Source organism: Dendrobates tinctorius, unplaced genomic scaffold (assembly GCF_039654945.1).
Source record: "Dendrobates tinctorius isolate UK_male_01 unplaced genomic scaffold, ASM3965494v1 ptg000162l, whole genome shotgun sequence".
NCBI lineage: Eukaryota > Metazoa > Chordata > Amphibia > Anura > Dendrobatidae > Dendrobates > Dendrobates tinctorius.
The window spans coordinates 71009172-71027011 of record NW_027361829.1 but is presented as its reverse complement, the minus strand read 5'-3'; the positions used below and the strand labels follow the sequence as shown (position 1 = coordinate 71027011).

The window sequence follows — 17840 nt, the reverse complement described above, 5'->3', positions numbered from 1 at the left end:
AAACTCTCCGAAGGGAAGGAGAACCATGTTGGAGGCCAGATTTCGCTGAAATGGATTGCAGACATTTCACGAAGATTGAGCCATGAAAATGAAAAATTGCGTTTATATTCTATTAAAATGTTTTGGTCCCAAATTTTCCATTTTCACAAGGGTATTAGAAAAAATGGACCCAACAATTTGTTATTCAATATCTCGCAAAAGTGGCAATATGCTGTATGTGGTCAGAAATAACTACTTGGTTTATGCAACAGGGCTCAGAAGATAAGAGTGCTGTCTGACTTTCGGAGCACAAATATGAATTTGGTTGATAATAGTTTGCAATTGCAATTAGTAGACCCCCCTGAGGTGCCAGAATAGGTGAAACCAGTGTTGTGCATAATTTGAGTAAATTCCATGTAAATTGTGCTACTCTTGTGTTCTCATTTGTAGCTGTTTTTTTATAAACCACAGCATGCTGTGGATATGGGATTTTTCTCTTAGGCTTCTCTATAGGACTTCGATAACACAATGTTACGTAACTGTTTCACATTTGCTATTCACTTCTATATTTTTATTTTCCTATTTGTTATTCTGCTTCAGAACAGTGAATTTAATTTTTTCCATCCTGTAACTTGTATTTGTCTTTTTAGGTGGAGAACATATTGACAAATCAAGAAGATCTTGAAAGGAAGATAAAAGGTCTAATATTCACAGACTCAGATCTGATTGTGTCACCTATTATAGACAACCCAAAGGTATTTTATATTCTCCTACTTAATAGGACCTATGTTTGATACTTGCTGATAACCTTGTGGTTACCGCTGCAATAACAGAAATGTCTCCACATCAAATGTTAGCTCAAGCTGTGAGATTTTAAAGGGTTATTCTCAAAAATCAATTTCTCCCATATCCATGGTCCCGAGATGTGGGTTCTGCAGCCTCCACTGAAATGCAACAGAAGTCCACGAGTGCCCTCCGCTCTACTCATTGTCTATTGTAGTGCCAAAGAAAGCCAAGCGCTGTACTCGGCCTTTTCCAGCAGACCCCAAAAAATAAATAAAAGTGAACGGAGCACAGGCTGAGCATGTGTAGGTCTGCTCCATTCACGACAGGGCTGCAATTGCAGGATGGCTAATCCCTTTTGTTTGGATGTTGAGAGAACTTGATTCTTTGGTTATAACTATTTAAGTGGAAGTATACTTTAGAAATTTGAAAGAAGCATTCAATAATTTAAAGCAATTTTATTCCTCCCTTCAAGATTATAAAACCAACTCCGGTAAGATTTGATGGCAAAACATTGTCCCTTCCTGCACATTCAGGTAAGAAGTTTTATGTTTTACTTATTTCTTAATTTCCTATTGTAGAATCTGCATTGAAACTTTTTTATAAAAAAATAAATAAATAAATAAAGGGTTACATCACCAGTAATATCTATCACATATCGCTCATTGGTGGAGGTCCGACTGCTGGAACCAAGGATGATGAAAAGAATATGGAAATCTGTTCTTGTGATCAGCGTGTCGCACCCTCACTATCATACACTAACCCTTCCTGTACGTAGGTGACTAATCTTGTTTGTGGGATAACCCCTTTAAAGGATTACTACTCTGATCAACACCTCCACTTTTTTTGTTTGCTGTACTTTCATCCATAATATATTTTATACCACAGGCAATTGTGAGCCTAACTAGTTAAATGTTGTGAAATCCTTTTTCATGATACTGTTTATGAAATATTTACTGCGCCCAATGTTATTGCTCTTGCTGAGCCTTTTAGCGGAATCGCAGCTATCAGTGTTGAGTTCGGAGATATAAAAGATTCTAGATTAGTAACATTGGCTAATTAGCCAGACAGATTGGCTGAAAAGGAGCCTGACATGTTCAGAAACTCTATTTACCTGTAAATATATGCAAGGAAATAGCACTGAATTCATGTCTGGCTTACTGGCTACAGAGCGAACATAAACTTATACCATCCCTGCATCCGCTGGCTTCCTGTCATTGGGGCGGTGCAGGGAGCTGTTAGTCCTTGCTCCCTGCACCGTAAGTTTGGCTGTTATCACTCCCCTTCTTTTTAATTGGCAGCTAGCTTTGCACATGTGCAACATTAACCTGCTCATATGGACAGCATTCCGTTTATACAGTGAATTAAACAGGAAGATTCTTTTGAGTATTTTCTGAGCACTTTTTCGGGCGGTTTTCAGAGCAGTCCCACTCCAAACTCACCTGAAAAAAAGTGTCATGTGAACATTCCCTAAGGGACAATCTGCCTGTTCCTGTATCTGTGTTATTGAGCTTACTGAAATCAACAGTTTCAGAGACATTTGCTCTATGTTGGCCATGAAAAATGAGCCCTTTTTCTTGCTGAAAGAAACAATGTTCTCATTTGTGACCAGTTAACCGCACCTAGGATGGCTGGAAGATGTACATGGCTGGGCTCACCTAAAAAAAAAATATTGGCCCTCCAGTGCGTGTAGTCCTGGCTGTGCCGATTTTTGGCTGTTTGTGCAGCTTATGTGAAGTCTCTGCTTGCTATTAACTATTGTTCTGTGAATTAACAGACGATTACATGAAGCTAAAGTCTATCAGACGTGAAGGGCTGCTCAAGTGGCTGTCTATACTCCTAACTAGTAGCTACACAGGGTGCTCAATGAATAGAATGCAAGTTGTGCTGAGACTTTTCTTACAGAAATGTATATCGGCCTGATCAGGTTATCTGTTCCCACATCACAGCTTCTCTTTAACTTTGTTCCTCAGCTGCTCAATTCCAGAATGTTGCAGTCATATTTCAATCTTTCAATTTTCCCTCCATCTGCGTTTTTTTTTTTTTTCTTTCTGTATTTGGTCATGTCTTTTGTGAACACGCCGATATCTAAAAAAAAAATTACATTCAAAACATTATTGCTAATTTACATTAGTTCAGTTTTTTGTGTTGATTTAGAATCAAATTCTGCTACAAAATCTACATTAAAGCCACTTTGATTACTCTTTAAATGAGCTTAAAGGAGTTGTGCATTACTCTGACACCCCTTCTGAATCACTATGTTCCCCCTTATAAAATAATAACAACTATACTCCCCTCTGATGCCCTTCCAGCGATGTCAGTACTGGTCTCGCAAGATATTCTTGTGTGTTGATCAGAGGCGTAGCTAGGGTTTCGGTTCAGGGGGGGGGCGAAACTTCTTAGTGGCCCCCTAACTAGGTAACTTTGATTACAACTCGGTGACGCACCCTAATAGTGGATGTAGGAGATGACTGCGCTGTTACTGAAAATAATCCCTATATAAAGACCAACATTGATATTACCGCAATATGGTCAGTGGTAAATACCAGTCCTACAAAACATATGTGATTACTGCACAGGTATAGTTGGTGTCTTACCGCTGGAATTCTTTCTGATGGAATGGGTCACTTTTCACGTCTTTTCCATGTGGCCCAGACCGACATGACAACTCCTCCAGCCAGGACTCGGCTACAGAGAATACAACAGCGACACGTTTCACTTCTCATATTCCAGCCCCATCACCATGTATCCCCAACCTGCACAAACTCCTCATCCTGCTGATACCCCAATGCTGAGCTGCTGCTGCCGTATGTGTCCCTATTACTGCACCTGATACCCCAATGCTGAGCCCCTGCTGCCGTATGTGTCCCTATTACTGCACCTGACACCCCAATACTGAGCCGCTGCTGCCGTATGTGTCCTTATTACTGCACCAGATACCCCAATGCTGAGCCACTGCTGCTGCCGTATGTGTCCCTATTACTGCACCTGATACCCCAATACTGAGCCCCTGCTGCCGTATGTGTCCCTATTACTGCACCCGATACCCCAATACTGAGCCGCTGCTGCCGTATGTGTCCTTATTACTGCACCTGATACCCCAAAGCTGAGCCACTGCTGCTGCCGTATGTGTCCCTATTACTGCACCTGATACCCCAAAGCTGAGCCACTGCTGCTGCCGTATGTGTCACTATTACTGCACCTGATACCCCAATACTGAGCCGCTGCTGCCGTATGTGTCCCTATTACTGCACCTGATACCCCAATGCTGAGCCGCTGCTGCCGTATGTGTTCCTATTACTGCACCTGATACCCCAATGCTGAGCTGCTGCTGCTGCTGCTGTATGTGTCCCTATTACTGCACCTGATACCCCAATGCTGAGCCGCTGCTGCTGTATGTATCCCTATTACTGCACCTGATACCCCAATACTGAGCCGCTGCTGCCGTACGTGTCCCTATTACTGCACCTGATACCCCAATACTGAGCTGCTGCTGATGTATGTGTTCCTATTACTGCACCTGATACCCCAATACTGAGCCGCTGCTGATGTATGTGTCCCTATTACTGCACCTGATACCCCAATGCTGAGCCGCTGCTGCCGTATGTGTTCCTATTACTGCACCTGATACCCCAATACTGAGCCGCTGCTGCCGTATGTGTCCCTTTTACAGAACCTGATACCCCAATGCTGAGCCGCTGCTGCCGTATGTGTCCCTATTACTGCACCTGATACCCCAATGCTGAGCCGCTGCTGCCGTATGTGTCCCTATTACTGCACCTGATACACCAATGCTGAGCCACTGCTGCTGCCGTATGTGTCCCTATTACTGCACCCGATACCCCAATACTGAGCCGCTGCTGCCGTATGTGTCCTTATTACTGCACCTGATACCCCAAAGCTGAGCCACTGCTGGTGCCGTATGTGTCACTATTACTGCACCTGATACCCCAATACTGAGCCGCTGCTGCTGTATGTGTCCCTATTACTACACCTGATACCCCAATACTGAGCCGCTGCTGCCGTATGTGTCCCTATTACTGCACCTGATACCCCAATGCTGAGCCGCTGCTGCCGTATGTGTTCCTATTACTGCACCTGATACCCCAATGCTGAGCCGCTGCTGCTGTATGTGTCCCTATTACTGCACCTGATACCCCAATGCTGAGCCGCTGCTGCTGTATGTATCCCTATTACTGCACCTGATACCCCAATACTGAGCCGCTGCTGCCGTACGTGTCCCTATTACTGCACCTGATACCCCAATACTGAGCTGCTGCTGATGTATGTGTCCCTATTACTGCACCTGATACCCCAATACTGAGCCGCTGCTGATGTATGTGTCCCTATTACTGCACCTGATACCCCAATGCTGAGCCGCTGCTGCCGTATGTGTTCCTATTACTGCACCTGATACCCCAATACTGAGCCGCTGCTGCCGTATGTGTCCCTTTTACAGAACCTGATACCCCAATGCAGAGCCGCTGCTGCCGTATGTGTCCCTATTACTGCACCTGATACCCCAATGCTGAGCCACTGCTGCCGTATGTGTCCCTATTACTACACCTGATACCCCAATACTGTCATTGATGTAAAATGGGGCAATACATGGTATTAAGAAATGGGGTATATGAACTTTTGATCACGGTAATTTGGATGTTTTGGGTTGTCATTATGATTTAAAAAGAGAAAACACAGTAGTTTGACAATAAATGGCTTCACACAACCATTAACCATGAGTTGAGAAAAAGTTTGGTGTTATCATTCATATTCTCTGAAATAAAAGGCCAAGAAAGCAAATATTTTGACAGGGTATGTAAACTTTTGAGCACAACTCAAATATAATACAATAACATTTCAAATGTAGCTACTATATCAAATGAAGCAGAAAAAATCCATACACAAAAACTGCCCGCAAAAAATTATTTTAGAACATTTTTTTTCTGCTCTCGATTTCTCAACCTGAAAAACCAACGTAAAAAAAATCTATATAAACATACTCGTATGGATCTTTAATGGTTTGACCTATGCTCATTAAGTGTGGTCACGTGGCAGTACAAAGCATTGGGCTGGTAACTTCAAGGTCATATGAAGATGTCCACACGTTATCCACTTTACAAAGCGCTTGTTAGTTCTCCTTAAAATTGCGTCTTCCCAAATATATTTGTATTTTATGTGACATCCATGTGACAAAATACAAAGACGTCACCTTTTAGGATGTCTACACACGTGTAACTGTAAGCATTATTCTGTTATTTCTGGAAAACAGATAATACATATTAGGAGACATCTTCTAACCAAATGCAAAAAACAGACTTTGAAGGTCATAAATGAAAGTAAAATAATAAAGCAACTTCCTTTATTTTAATATGGAAATCCAAATTACAGAAAAGTGGCAGAAATGCCTTCCTCCGTCTATTATTCAAATATTGAATGAACAAAGAAATGGCATAATGCACCGAAAATGACAGCCTAATGCACCGCTCCGCACCAGCAAAGTGTTTGTAATGTTGGATGGAATTCTTTACTTGCAGTAAAATGCAAAACCATTACAATGAGACCAGCTCCCTTTATCATGTTGAACATTATTTCTCTTTGAATATTGTTATTTTAGCATGGCTTAGACTACTATTACTGCTCCGATGCCACCTTTCTGTGTGTCGGAATGCCGTGAGTTACTGTCTGCTGTACTATCTAGAGCAGGGGTATGCTGAACTGTCAGTACTTGATGGGATGCTGGGGCATGCTGTGCTGTCATTGTCTTGATTGACAGTTTAGCTGTCCAATCGGAATTGTTCAGATATTTACCTGGCTATTTAGCCAGCTCTCTGCCTCAACTAGTGCCAATTGTAGCTTCTTTCTGGTATTTTGACTCCTGGACCGTGACCTGACTATTCTTTTGTCTCATACCTCTGTATGACATACCTCTCTGGCTTTTGACGCCCGAGACGGTGACCTGGCTATTCTTTTGAATCACCCCTCTGTCTGTGACGTACCTTTCTGGCTTCTGACCTCGTACCTTTTGATTACCCAGCCTCTCTGCTTGTCCATGAGTAGTGACAAGCGTCAAAATTACTGTATGATCACTGAACGAACAATATGGCTTCATTTTGTTATCCTGTTTTTTACTTTCAATGTATCCCTGTTGTCTAGATGTATTCCATAGCTAGAGAAAGTACACATCTATAGCTTTACAATTGGGTTATCAACTTTTCTTTGTTTTTGTCAGAAATTACAATCTTAGGGTAATTCCCAATCAGTTATTTATTTGTCACTGGTTTACCATGACAGAGAGGAGCCTAACTGGTTCTTTTATTTGATCTGATGTCACAGGAGAAAAGCTTGCCTCTCTGAAAGAGCCTGAATGGACCAACTTTCTTACACAACTGAGCTCCTTGCTGGATTCGTCTGAGAAGGTGGCACCACGGGCAAAGCTAAATTTACTTTGCTACTTGTGCACTGTATCCGGACATAAGGAAGTGGCCACCAGACTAATCAACTCCCAGATTGTGAGCAGCTCTTCTTGTTCCATTACTATTCTATTATTATTCTCTTAGTATGGCATCAAAGACTGGACTAATATTGGATTACCATGTAAAAATGAAATGGTAATGCACCTATGTGTTACCGTCCCTTCTTAGATTGCTGTAAATCCAGTGGAACAATATCCTGCTCTTTGCCAACTCCCAGACCGTGCAGCTGGATTATTGAATGTCTTTCTTTCAGGAGCACTTTTAATATTGAGTATACATTAGGCAGAAAAAAGGGATTTCCTGTTACTGGAAAATACAATATTCACATGCAAAGCATTAATTCATTTATTGATTCAAGGTTATTTATATTATACCATTAACTTGTGGTCTATAAGTATCAGTACTAGTAAGACTGAAGAATTTCACAGACTACATAGTAATTTCTAGTCATATAATGGTAAGGGGCCTTTTTTTTTAATAAAAAAATACAGCAAAAAACTTTTTCTTTCCCAATATTATTTTTACGTTTGTTTTCTTTTGTAAATTCTTTGTTTTCAGGTCTTATTTTTTTCATTACAGTTCCCAACTCTTATTCAGCAGTTACGTGCGGCACCAAATTGGGACATGTAAGTTGAAATGTAAATTATTTTTTTTGCAGTTCTTCAATGTTGCTTACATATTACTTTTTACACCTTTTGACACTTGTAACATTTGGTTACACTTAAGAAAACACAGCCCTGTTTATTTCATTGTTTCGTTTTTTTTTTTTATTATCCATCAGACATATACATTGGGTACGGAAAGTATTCAGACCCCTTTTAAATTTTCACTTTTGTTTCATTGCATCCATTCAAAAAAGTTCATTTTTTTTTCTCATTAATGTACACTCTGTGCCCCATTTTGACTGCGAAAAAACAGAAATGTAGACATTTTTGCACATGTATTAAAAAAGAAAAACTGAAATGTCGCATGGTCATAAGTATTCAGACCCTTTGCTCAGTATTGAGTAGAAGCACCCGTTTGAGCTAAAACAGCCATGAGTCTTCTTGGGAATGATGCAAGAAGTTTTTCACACCTGGATTTGGGGATCCTCTGCCATTCTTCCTTGCAGATTCTCTCCAGTTCCATCAGGTTGGATGGTGAACGTTGGTGGACAGCCATTTTCAGGTCTCTCCAGAGATGCTCATTTGAGTTTAGGTCAGGGATCTGGCTGGGCCAGTCAAGAATGGTCACAGAGTTGTTCTGAAGTCACTCCTTTGTTATTTTAGCTGTGTTCTGAGGGTCATTGTCTTGTTGGAAGGTGAACCTTCAGCCAAGTCCGAGGTCCAGAGCACTCTGGAAGAAGTTTTCATCCGGCAACAGTCACCGGAGGGGAAATGGTTATAAGCCGGAGAGCAGACTGACCTCTCCTCCCTGAGCGCTGCTCCCGTCTCCGTTCGCACCTTCGGGTAAGGTCTGGGGGGTTGGGATTCTTCGGCTGAAAGCCTCTGTGAGCTCTCCAGCCTCCTCTCCTCCTTTGGCGTTGCGGATCAAGGCAGCGTGTCGCGCTGGGCACGCACACGCAAAAACTTCTGGGTCTGAAGCCGGCAGCAGGATGTGACGTCACACGCCGGCCGGCTTCAACATACCAGAGGCAGCAATATTCTTGCTTTATTCGGTCGTCCATGACAGCACCACCTGAGAGAGAGGGGATCCGCCCTTCAGGAACAGGAAACCTACAGATACAAAAGGGCTGCATGTCTCCCACGCATCAGTTGGCTTCCTGTTCCTAGAAGACGGGACTTCCTTCAGATCGTCCGTCATGGAGTCGTCGAGGGATTCCCAGGCCGGCTGACCGACCCAGGTAGCGGGGGGATCTCCTACCTCGGTCAAGCTCGGGGTCCCTGGAAGCGCCACGGTGGGGCCGGGTAGGTCGCCACGGCAGTGGTTGGAGCAGGTGGAGCAGAGGGTCCGGTGGACAGCCGCTTCCAGAGTGCCGGCACCAGGAGGTATGTATGCCCCGGGCCCCTCCTGGTGCGCTCCCCCCGGGGTCCGGTCTCCCTTTCCGTCCGGGCTGGCGGTTGCGCCCGGTTGGCGGGCCCAGGGCGGCGCACGTGGGGGCTGCGGGCATGTCTGAGCCGGGGGCGCCGTGCCAGCTCCTTTCCGCGCGCTCCCGCGGTCTCAGACGAACGGCGGAAGTGACGTGGCGGAAGGGGCGGGGCCGGGAACGCCGAAGCCGGAAGTCGGGTGCTGGCCGGCTTTCCGGTGTGCGCCGCGTGTGAGCGGCTGTCCAGGGTGGTGCCCGGGGAGGGGGGGCCCTGCTGACTCTGACAGCGGGAGGCCTTATAAGGCAGGAGGTGACTCTGCTGGGGTGCTTCTGAAGGCCCAGCAATGGATACGACAGAAGCCCCCATAGAGCAGCAGGACGAGGTGCAGGAGCGCCCACAGAAACAGGCCACGGTGAAGCCTCATGTGAGTGGCCAGCAGAAGAAACAGAGACGAACGAGCGGACAGAGCCGCAGTTCCTCCAGACTAAAGGACCCTCCTGCCTCCCTCCGTGATCTGGTACCTGCCTCATCTGCATGGGTAAGAGATCTCCGTGAATGTACCCTGATGCAGTGTTCCCTTATGTTTTTTCACAGGGGAAGAAAGCTACGGGAAAACAGAAGCACAGGGAATGTGCTCTCTGTAGTTGCCCCTTACCAGATGGCCACCCTAAAAAGTTGTATCAGCCTTGCGTGCGACAAACGTTAGGGGTTGAAAGGGGACGTTGGCCCAGGGGTAGATTGACAGACCCTTACACTCTCCCCCGTCCATACAGGTAGCGGAAGAAACGCCGGACTTCACCACAAGCCTGAGGGAGATAATCAGGACAGAGATGAAGGCCCTATCTAAAGGGGATTCTTCTAGGTGGAGAGAAAATAGTTTCTTGGGTTCGGAGTCCTCGGCCGCCCCTAGGAGCGATGACTCCTCAGATTCCCCGGCCTCCACTTCGTCTTCTTCGGAGGAAGACTCAAGCCGATTCTGCTTCCCCTTACACCAAATGGATAGGCTAGTTAAAGCTATAAGGTCCACCATGGGGGTAGCAGACGCAAAGCCAGAACTTTCGGCACAGGACATGATGTTGGGGTGTCTAGATCCCAGAAAGCGCAGGGCCTTTCCATTAAATTACAAAGTCCAGAGCCTGATAAATAGGGAATGGAAAAGACCTGAAAAAAGGGGCTCCTTGCCACCTGCCTTCAAGCGGAGGTACCCTTTTGATGACCCAGTGGTAAGCAGATGGGATAAGGCCCCTAAGCTGGACGTGGCAGTAGCCAAAGCCTCCAAAAAATCCTCCATACCTTTCGACGACATGTCCTCCTTAAAAGACCCGCTGGATAAAAAGGCGGATTCTTTTCTAAAGGGAACATGGGAGATGTTAGCAGGCGCTCTAAGACCAGCGATAGCTGCCACATGTACGGCCAGATCCATGATGGTTTGGCTGGATCAACTGGATTCCCATCTGAAGGACGGAGCCTCCAGAGCATCCATTCGAAAAACTACCTATCATCCAAAGTGCTGCTGCTTTTTTGGCTGATGCTTCGGCAGACTCTGTGAGGATGGCGGCGAGGACCGCTGGTTTATCCAACGCAGCTCGAAGGGCTCTCTGGTTAAAATGCTGGCCAGGAGATATCCAGGCCAGGTCACGACTCTGCTCCATTCCGTGTGAGGGGGAATATCTGTTTGGCCCCGTCCTGGATAAACTTTTAGAGAAAGCCTGGGATGATAAAAAGAAGGTCCCCAGTCTGCCGAACCCTTCTTATAGACGTCCCTTTACCAGGAAAGAATATTTCCGTAGAAGGCCGTCCAGGGATCAGGACAGATGGGATGACAAAAGAAGGAAAGTTACAGGATTCATGTTCGGAGGAGGGGGGCGCCAGGAAGGTCCAGCACGTGACACTAAAAGGCCGCCCCAATGACTAGTTGCTCCGGTAGGGGGGAGACTAGCTGCCTTCTACCCAGCCTGGTCCATTATTTCTAGTAGTAACTGGATACTGGGGGTGATAGCTGCGGGTCTATGACTAGAATTCGCCCGGGATCCCCAAGATCGATTTAAGGTCACCCCACTCATGTCTTCCACATCAGAACAAGCTGCCCTGGAGGCCGAGGTGCGTGATCTTTGCCGCAAGAAGGTCCTAACTATGGTTCCAGAGGGAGAAAGGGAAAAAGGTTTCTACTCCCCTCTGTTCCTGGTCCGCAAGCCAGACAGCTCCTTTAGGACTATAATAAATCTTAAGTCCCTCAACGAATTCCTGGTCATACGCCCGTTCAAAATGGAGACAATTCAACAATAAAATTGCTGTTTAAAAATTGCTTTATGGTGGTGTTAGATTTAAAAGATGCCTACTACCATATACCCATTCATGCAGCTCATCAGCATTTCCTCAGAGTGGCGGTTCAGTTAGATGGGTCAGTTCAACATTTCCAATATGCGGCCTTCCCCTTTGGGGTGGCAGTCGGTTCCCGGGTGTTTACTAAAGTGGTAGCGGAAGTTATGGCCTATCTACGTGAATCAGACATTCTAGTAGTCCCCTACTTAGATGACTTCCTGATTGTAGGGAAAACGGCGAAACATTGTTTGGAACAGCTACAAAGGGCAATGTCTGCCCTAGAGCGGTTAGGATGGCTGCTTAACATCAATAAATCTCGGTTACAGCCGATGAGAGTCCAACAATTCTTGCGCCTGATCCTGGATTCCGAGAAACAGGAATGCCGTCTGCCTCGGAGAAGCTTGTTTGCCTACACTATCAGGTCCTGAACACTTCCAATAACCCTACCATGTCCCTCAGGAAAGCCATGTTCCTTCTGGGTACTCTTTCATCCTGTATCCCGGCAGTCCAGTGGGCCCAGTTTCATGCAAGAACACTACAGGGCGAGGTTTTAGTGCATCAAAGAATCCTTGGGGGTTACTTAGAGGGCCAGCTAACCTTGTCCCGAAACACAAGGGAGTCCCTAGAGTGGTGGCTAGACAAGGTTAATTTATCCAGAGGGGTTCCCTGGGAATATGACATATCCCGCATAGTCACTACGGATGCTAGTCCTTCCGTTTGGGGGGCTCATATGGGTGAGATCCTGGTCCAGGGCCTATGGGAGCATCATCAGATAGAAATGTCATCTAACCTGAAAGAGTTGACCGCAGTAGAGCAGGCAGCTAAAAAGCTACTTGTGTATCTACAGGGCCATCATGTGCGAGTGTTCTCCGACAATCAGGTCACCGTGGCTTATATCAACCACCAAGGCGGAACTCGTTCCATACCCCTGATGAATGTGGCAGAACGGTTGTTCCGGCTAGCAGAGCAACATTTTCTATCTTTAACAGCTCTACATATAAAAGGGAAAGAAAACATCACGGCAGACTTCTTAAGCCGCAATCTGCTAAAGCAAGGAGAATGGTCCCTAAAAAACTCCATCTTCGACCTGATTGTACAAAAGTGGGGACAACCAGAGGTAGATCTCTTCGCCACCATGGAAAACAGAAAATTAAGACAATTCTGCTCCCTAAATCCCAGAGAGAACCCCCTGGCGGTAGATGCCTTTCTGATAAAGTGGGACTTCAGGCTAGCCTACGCCTTCCCTCCCCTATCGCTACTACCCCTGGTGATGAGAAAAATCAGGAGAGACAGAGCAAGGGTTATAGTTATCGCTCCATTTTGGCCCAGGAGGGCATGGTTCTCATGCCTCAGGACCATGTCGGTGTCCGATCCTTGGGTTCTTCCGGACATCCCGGATCTCCTATCCCAGGGCCCAGTCTTCCATCCTCAGGTGGCTGGCCCACATCTGACGGTGTGGAGTTTGAACGGACACTGCTAAAAGATAAAGGCTTCTCCCCATACCTGATTAGCACCATACTTAAAAGTAGGAAAATCATTACTACCAAAATTTATGTGAGAATTTGGAAGAAATTCCTTCAGAACTCTGGGATAATCGCTGGGGGTTCAGCGCCTATAAATCAAATCTTAGAGTTTCTACAGAAAGGTCTGGACATGGGGCTTTCTACTAGTACCCTTAAAGTACAAGTATCAGCCTTGGGGGCCCTCTTTAGCTGCAACATCTTGGGTAATTACTGTGTCAGTAGATTCATTAAGGCAGCAGGTAGATCCAGACCAATAGTGAAGGATAGGTTCATGCGTGGGACTTGAACCTAGTCCTCACGGCTATGACAGAATCTCCATTTGAACCCATTTCATCAGCTTCTATAAAAAACCTGTCCCTCAAAGTAGCCTTCCTGGTAGCTCTAACCTCAGCTCGTAGAGTAAGCGACATCCAGGCATTATCTAGGCGTCCTCCTTATATACAGTTCAAGGACAATAGGGTAATACTCAGACCTGATCCAGCGTACTTGCCTAAGGTAGTTTCTAGCTTTCACAAGACACAGGAAATAGTCCTTCCATCCTTCCTCCCTAATCCAACTAACGAGAAGGAGGAGAAACTACATACCCTAGATGTTAAGAGATGTCTCATAGAATATCTCGCAGTTACCGATCCCTGGAAGAAAGATAATGCCCTGTTTGTCTCCCATCAAGGCCCTAGGAAAGGGCTTAGAGTGTCAAAAAATACACTAGCCAGGTGGATTAGAGAGGCGATTTCAATAGCATACACCTCAAAAGGCAGACTGGCCCCTGGGAAGCTGAGGGCGCATTCCACCAGAGCCATGGAGACCTCGTGGGCCGAGAGATCAGAAGTCTCCATTGACCAGATATGTAAGGCGGCTACTTAGTCCTCTCCGAGCACCTTTTATAGTCATTATAGGCTAGACTTGGGGGCTTCCACAGACCTCTCTTTTGGTATAAGGGTGCTGCAGGCTGTAGTCCCTCCCTAAAGTAGTTATTACTCTCTGTAATTCTCTCAGGTGGTGCTGTCATGGATGACCGAATAAAGTCTTAGTTACTCACCGGTTAACGGTATTTTTCGGAGTCCATGACAGCACCCGTATATTCCCTCCCTTTAGTTTAATTTGGGTGGGCACGTCTTCCTCTTGTATATACCCACTGGTGATAAATAATTAAGTAGTGATAGTATTGTACATAAATCATGCCATTAACCTTGGGGGTTCTCTTGTGCTCTGTAATCCAACTGATGCGTGGGAGACGTGCCGCCCTTTTGTATCTGTAGGTTTCCTGTTCCTGAAGGGCAGATCCCCTCTCTCTCAGGTGGTGCTGTCATGGACTCCGAAAAATACCGTTAACCGGTGAGTAGCTAAGACTTTCCACGCTGGAACACATATAAGCAATACAGTGCGGATTGTGACGGCGGGTCCCCCCCACACACACACTTGTACATCGGAGGGAGGATGTCCTCTAATCAGAAGACAGGTGCTGGAAGTCCAGTCGCCCATATAAAGGCCCTGGACAAGGAAGACATCTAAGGTAGGACCACTGTGTGGTAACAGCATGGAGATGTCAGATTCCTCTCGCTCTGCATCTGCAGATCCCAGCACCCTCCCGGTTCCAGTAAGTAGTCTGACACTGTGTGTCCATTCCCTGTGTGCAGGTTTAGAACCTTATTATTCCTTCTCCCCTTTACTTGTAGGGAACCTGCACCAGGAAGCAAGACCAAAACTTGACGAAGATGTGCAGTCTGTACAAAAAATCTGGCCTCTTAGCAGAAGACATTATGCAAAGAGTGCACTGAGAAAGTCATCACAGAATAGCAACTATCCTTGGTGGAAGACATTAAGGGCCTACTCCAACTGGAGATAAAAACCTCCCTGCCTGCTTTTTCCCAGCCCCCACCCTCTCCCAGTGTCCCACCAGAATCTAAAAGGAGGAAGCTTAATCTACAGGAGGAAGGGAATGATGACTCTCAGGAGGAAACGTCGGTCCCAGACGAACGTGTGGAAGAAGGCAAATTAATCCTGGACCTAGAGGTCTCCCAACAGGACAAGTATTATTTCTCCTCATGGGATGTAGAGGAACTCCTCACAGCAGTAAGGAGAACCATGGAGATTGAGGAGGAGAAGACTGCCCAGACGGTACAGGAAGAAATGTTCAGGGGTCTCCGTTCTAACATAAAAACATCCAGGACCTAGTGCTAGAAGAGTAGAAATCCCCAGAGAAGAGGCTAACCATTCCAGCGGAGATGAAGGAAAGGTTTCCTGTGGATGACAAAACGGCATCATACTGGTCAGAGATTCCAAAGGTCGATGTACAGATTGCGCGGGTAGCTAAAAAAAACTACCATTTGAGGATGCCTCACAGATGAAGAACCCTCTGGAACGCAAGATGCATGGGCTACTGAGGAAATCATAGGAAACCTTGGCCTCTTTCTTTTTAAATACCCATGCCGTATCTACCTGTGTGGCCCAATCAATGTACCGTTGGCTTGGGCAGCTAGAGGAGCACCAAGCTATATCCAAGCTTCTCTACCTCTCCTCCAGAAAGCACCAGGGTTCTTAGCAGATGCCTCTGAAGAATCCTTAAGAGTAGCAGCTAGATCATCAGGGTTGTCAAACTCTGTGAGACGAGCCCTCTGGCTAAGATCCTGGAACCGGGACATGACTTCAAAAATTAAGTTGTGTTCTATCCCCTTCAAATGGAAATGCGTGTTTGGTCCTGCCCTCGAAGAGCTGTTAGAGAAGACATTGGATAAAAAGACCTTACCTGGTCCTAGTAATACTATGAAAAGGCCCTTTCGCCCCCAGCAAGAGCATACACCTTAGTACAAGGGGAAGGGCAAATCAGATCACTGGAGCTACCTGAAAGGGTGAAAGGCAGAAAATTTTTTCTTCCCCCACTCCCAGAGACAAAGTAAGCCATGACGCCAACATAGTAGGAGGTAACATCTCAAACTTCCGTCCACAGTGGCACAGTCAGGGAATGAATAAAAATAGATTTTGCTTCATATCCTCCAAAGACAGTATAGACAACGCAATTCTCCTCTCCATAGCTACAGTCCACCTTGATAGCGGTAGTGAAGGGCCTATTATCTACAAAGGTGGTCTCCATAGTCCCGGAAAGGGAAAAAACAGGGCACATTATTCAATCCTGTTCCTCATATAAAAAAAAACAAACATGTTCCATCGGGTTATAATCAATCTGAAACCCCTGAATCGTTACATAACATACAGAAGATTCAAGATGGAATCTGTCAGGTCAGCAGTACCTCTGACTGGGTAGGATTTCGTCATGGCGACAAAAGACCTACTGGATTCATATTTACCACATCCCGAGCCATCTAACTTATCGGAAATGGTTAAGATTCGCAATTGCCCAGGGAGAGCACACAATCCATTATCAGTACAATGTCCTCCCTTTCAGTCTATCCTCGGCCCCACGAATTGTCACAAAGATCATGTCAGAGGTGATGGCATACATCAGAGGTCAGCACATATGCATAGTTCCATACCTTGAAGATTTCTTTTTGGTGGCTCCTTCAGTACCCATGCCACAGGAACATCTACAGATGATGACCCAGATGTTATCTCTAGACTGGATAGTGAAATTCAAGAAGTCAGATATGGTTCCTGAAACAATAAAGACATTCTTGGGAGTTCTACTAGACTCACACAGCCAAACATCTTTCTTTCCCAAACAAAAACAGATCTTGTTAAAATCAAAGATAAAAATACTACAGAGCAAGAAGGTGGTGTCAATAAGATGGGCCATGTCAGTTCTCGGATCCGTGACATCCTGTATCCAGATGGTAGCATTGGCACAAGCACCCAAGAAAACGCTTCAGACTGGGCAAATCCTCGGAATCCTTGGACAAGAAGATCCGGATGCCGCCTCGCATGAAGACCTCATTGACATGATGGCTAAAAACAAAGAATTTGAGCAGAGCGGTTCCCTGGATGCAAGACCCAGCGATCACTATAAAAGTAAACGCCAGTGGGAAAGGATGAGGAGCCATGGTCTCCAAATACGTATTCCAGGGATGGTTGTCAGACGAGATAAGCCAGCGATCCTCAAACTTCAGGGAACTGAAGGCAGTAGAGGAGGTACTCAGGACTGCAGTAGCATGTCCAGGATACCCATGTCAAAATATACTCAGACAACATGACAACAGTTGCCCACCTTCATCTTCAAGGGAGTACAAGGCACGAGGACCTGAAGGCAATATCAGCCAGAATATTCTCGTGGTCCGAAGAACAACTTCTCTCCTTGTCCGCTCTGCACATAAAGGGTGCCGCAACCATACAGGCCAATTTTCTGAGCACAACAGAAATTCATCCAGGGGAATGGAGTCTAGACTCCGAGGTCTTTCAGTTACTGACCAGAAGGTGGGGCCATCCAGAGGTAAATCTCATTGAAAGTGGACTGAACACAAACGTGGATCAATATTTTTCACTAAATTCAGCCGATCCTTGCTTAGGTGTAGATGCGATAACCCACCCATGGAGATTCAGACTGGCTTATGCCTTCCCTCCGTTACCAATCCTACCAAAGGTTCTACAAAAAATAAGATTGGAAAAGATCAAGATGTTCTTGGTAGCATCATTCTGGCCCAAATGAAGCTAGTTTGGTACCCTTTCCAACGTCAGTATAGAGGGACCAGTAGAGCTATCCCGGGTCAGAAGCCTCCTCCACCAGGGACCAATCTTCCATCTGGATCCTGAAATTACATCAGAGTGCCTGGCTTCTGAGTTCT

The 17840-nt window shown here is 45.8% G+C and overlaps 1 protein-coding gene across 3 annotated transcripts in view; it reads left to right on the top strand.

The window, feature by feature from the left end:
- Nucleotides 1–17840, top strand: part of ULK4 (unc-51 like kinase 4) — a 1062038-nt gene that overhangs the window by 61361 nt on the left and 982837 nt on the right. For all 3 annotated transcript variants that reach the window (XM_073550092.1, XM_073550091.1, XM_073550093.1), the window contains exons 13-16: nt 630–734; nt 1238–1298; nt 7096–7271; nt 7815–7861. In XM_073550092.1, the coding sequence (XP_073406193.1) occupies nt 630–734; nt 1238–1298; nt 7096–7271; nt 7815–7861 (389 nt within the window). The remainder of the gene's footprint in view (nt 1–629; nt 735–1237; nt 1299–7095; nt 7272–7814; nt 7862–17840) is intronic.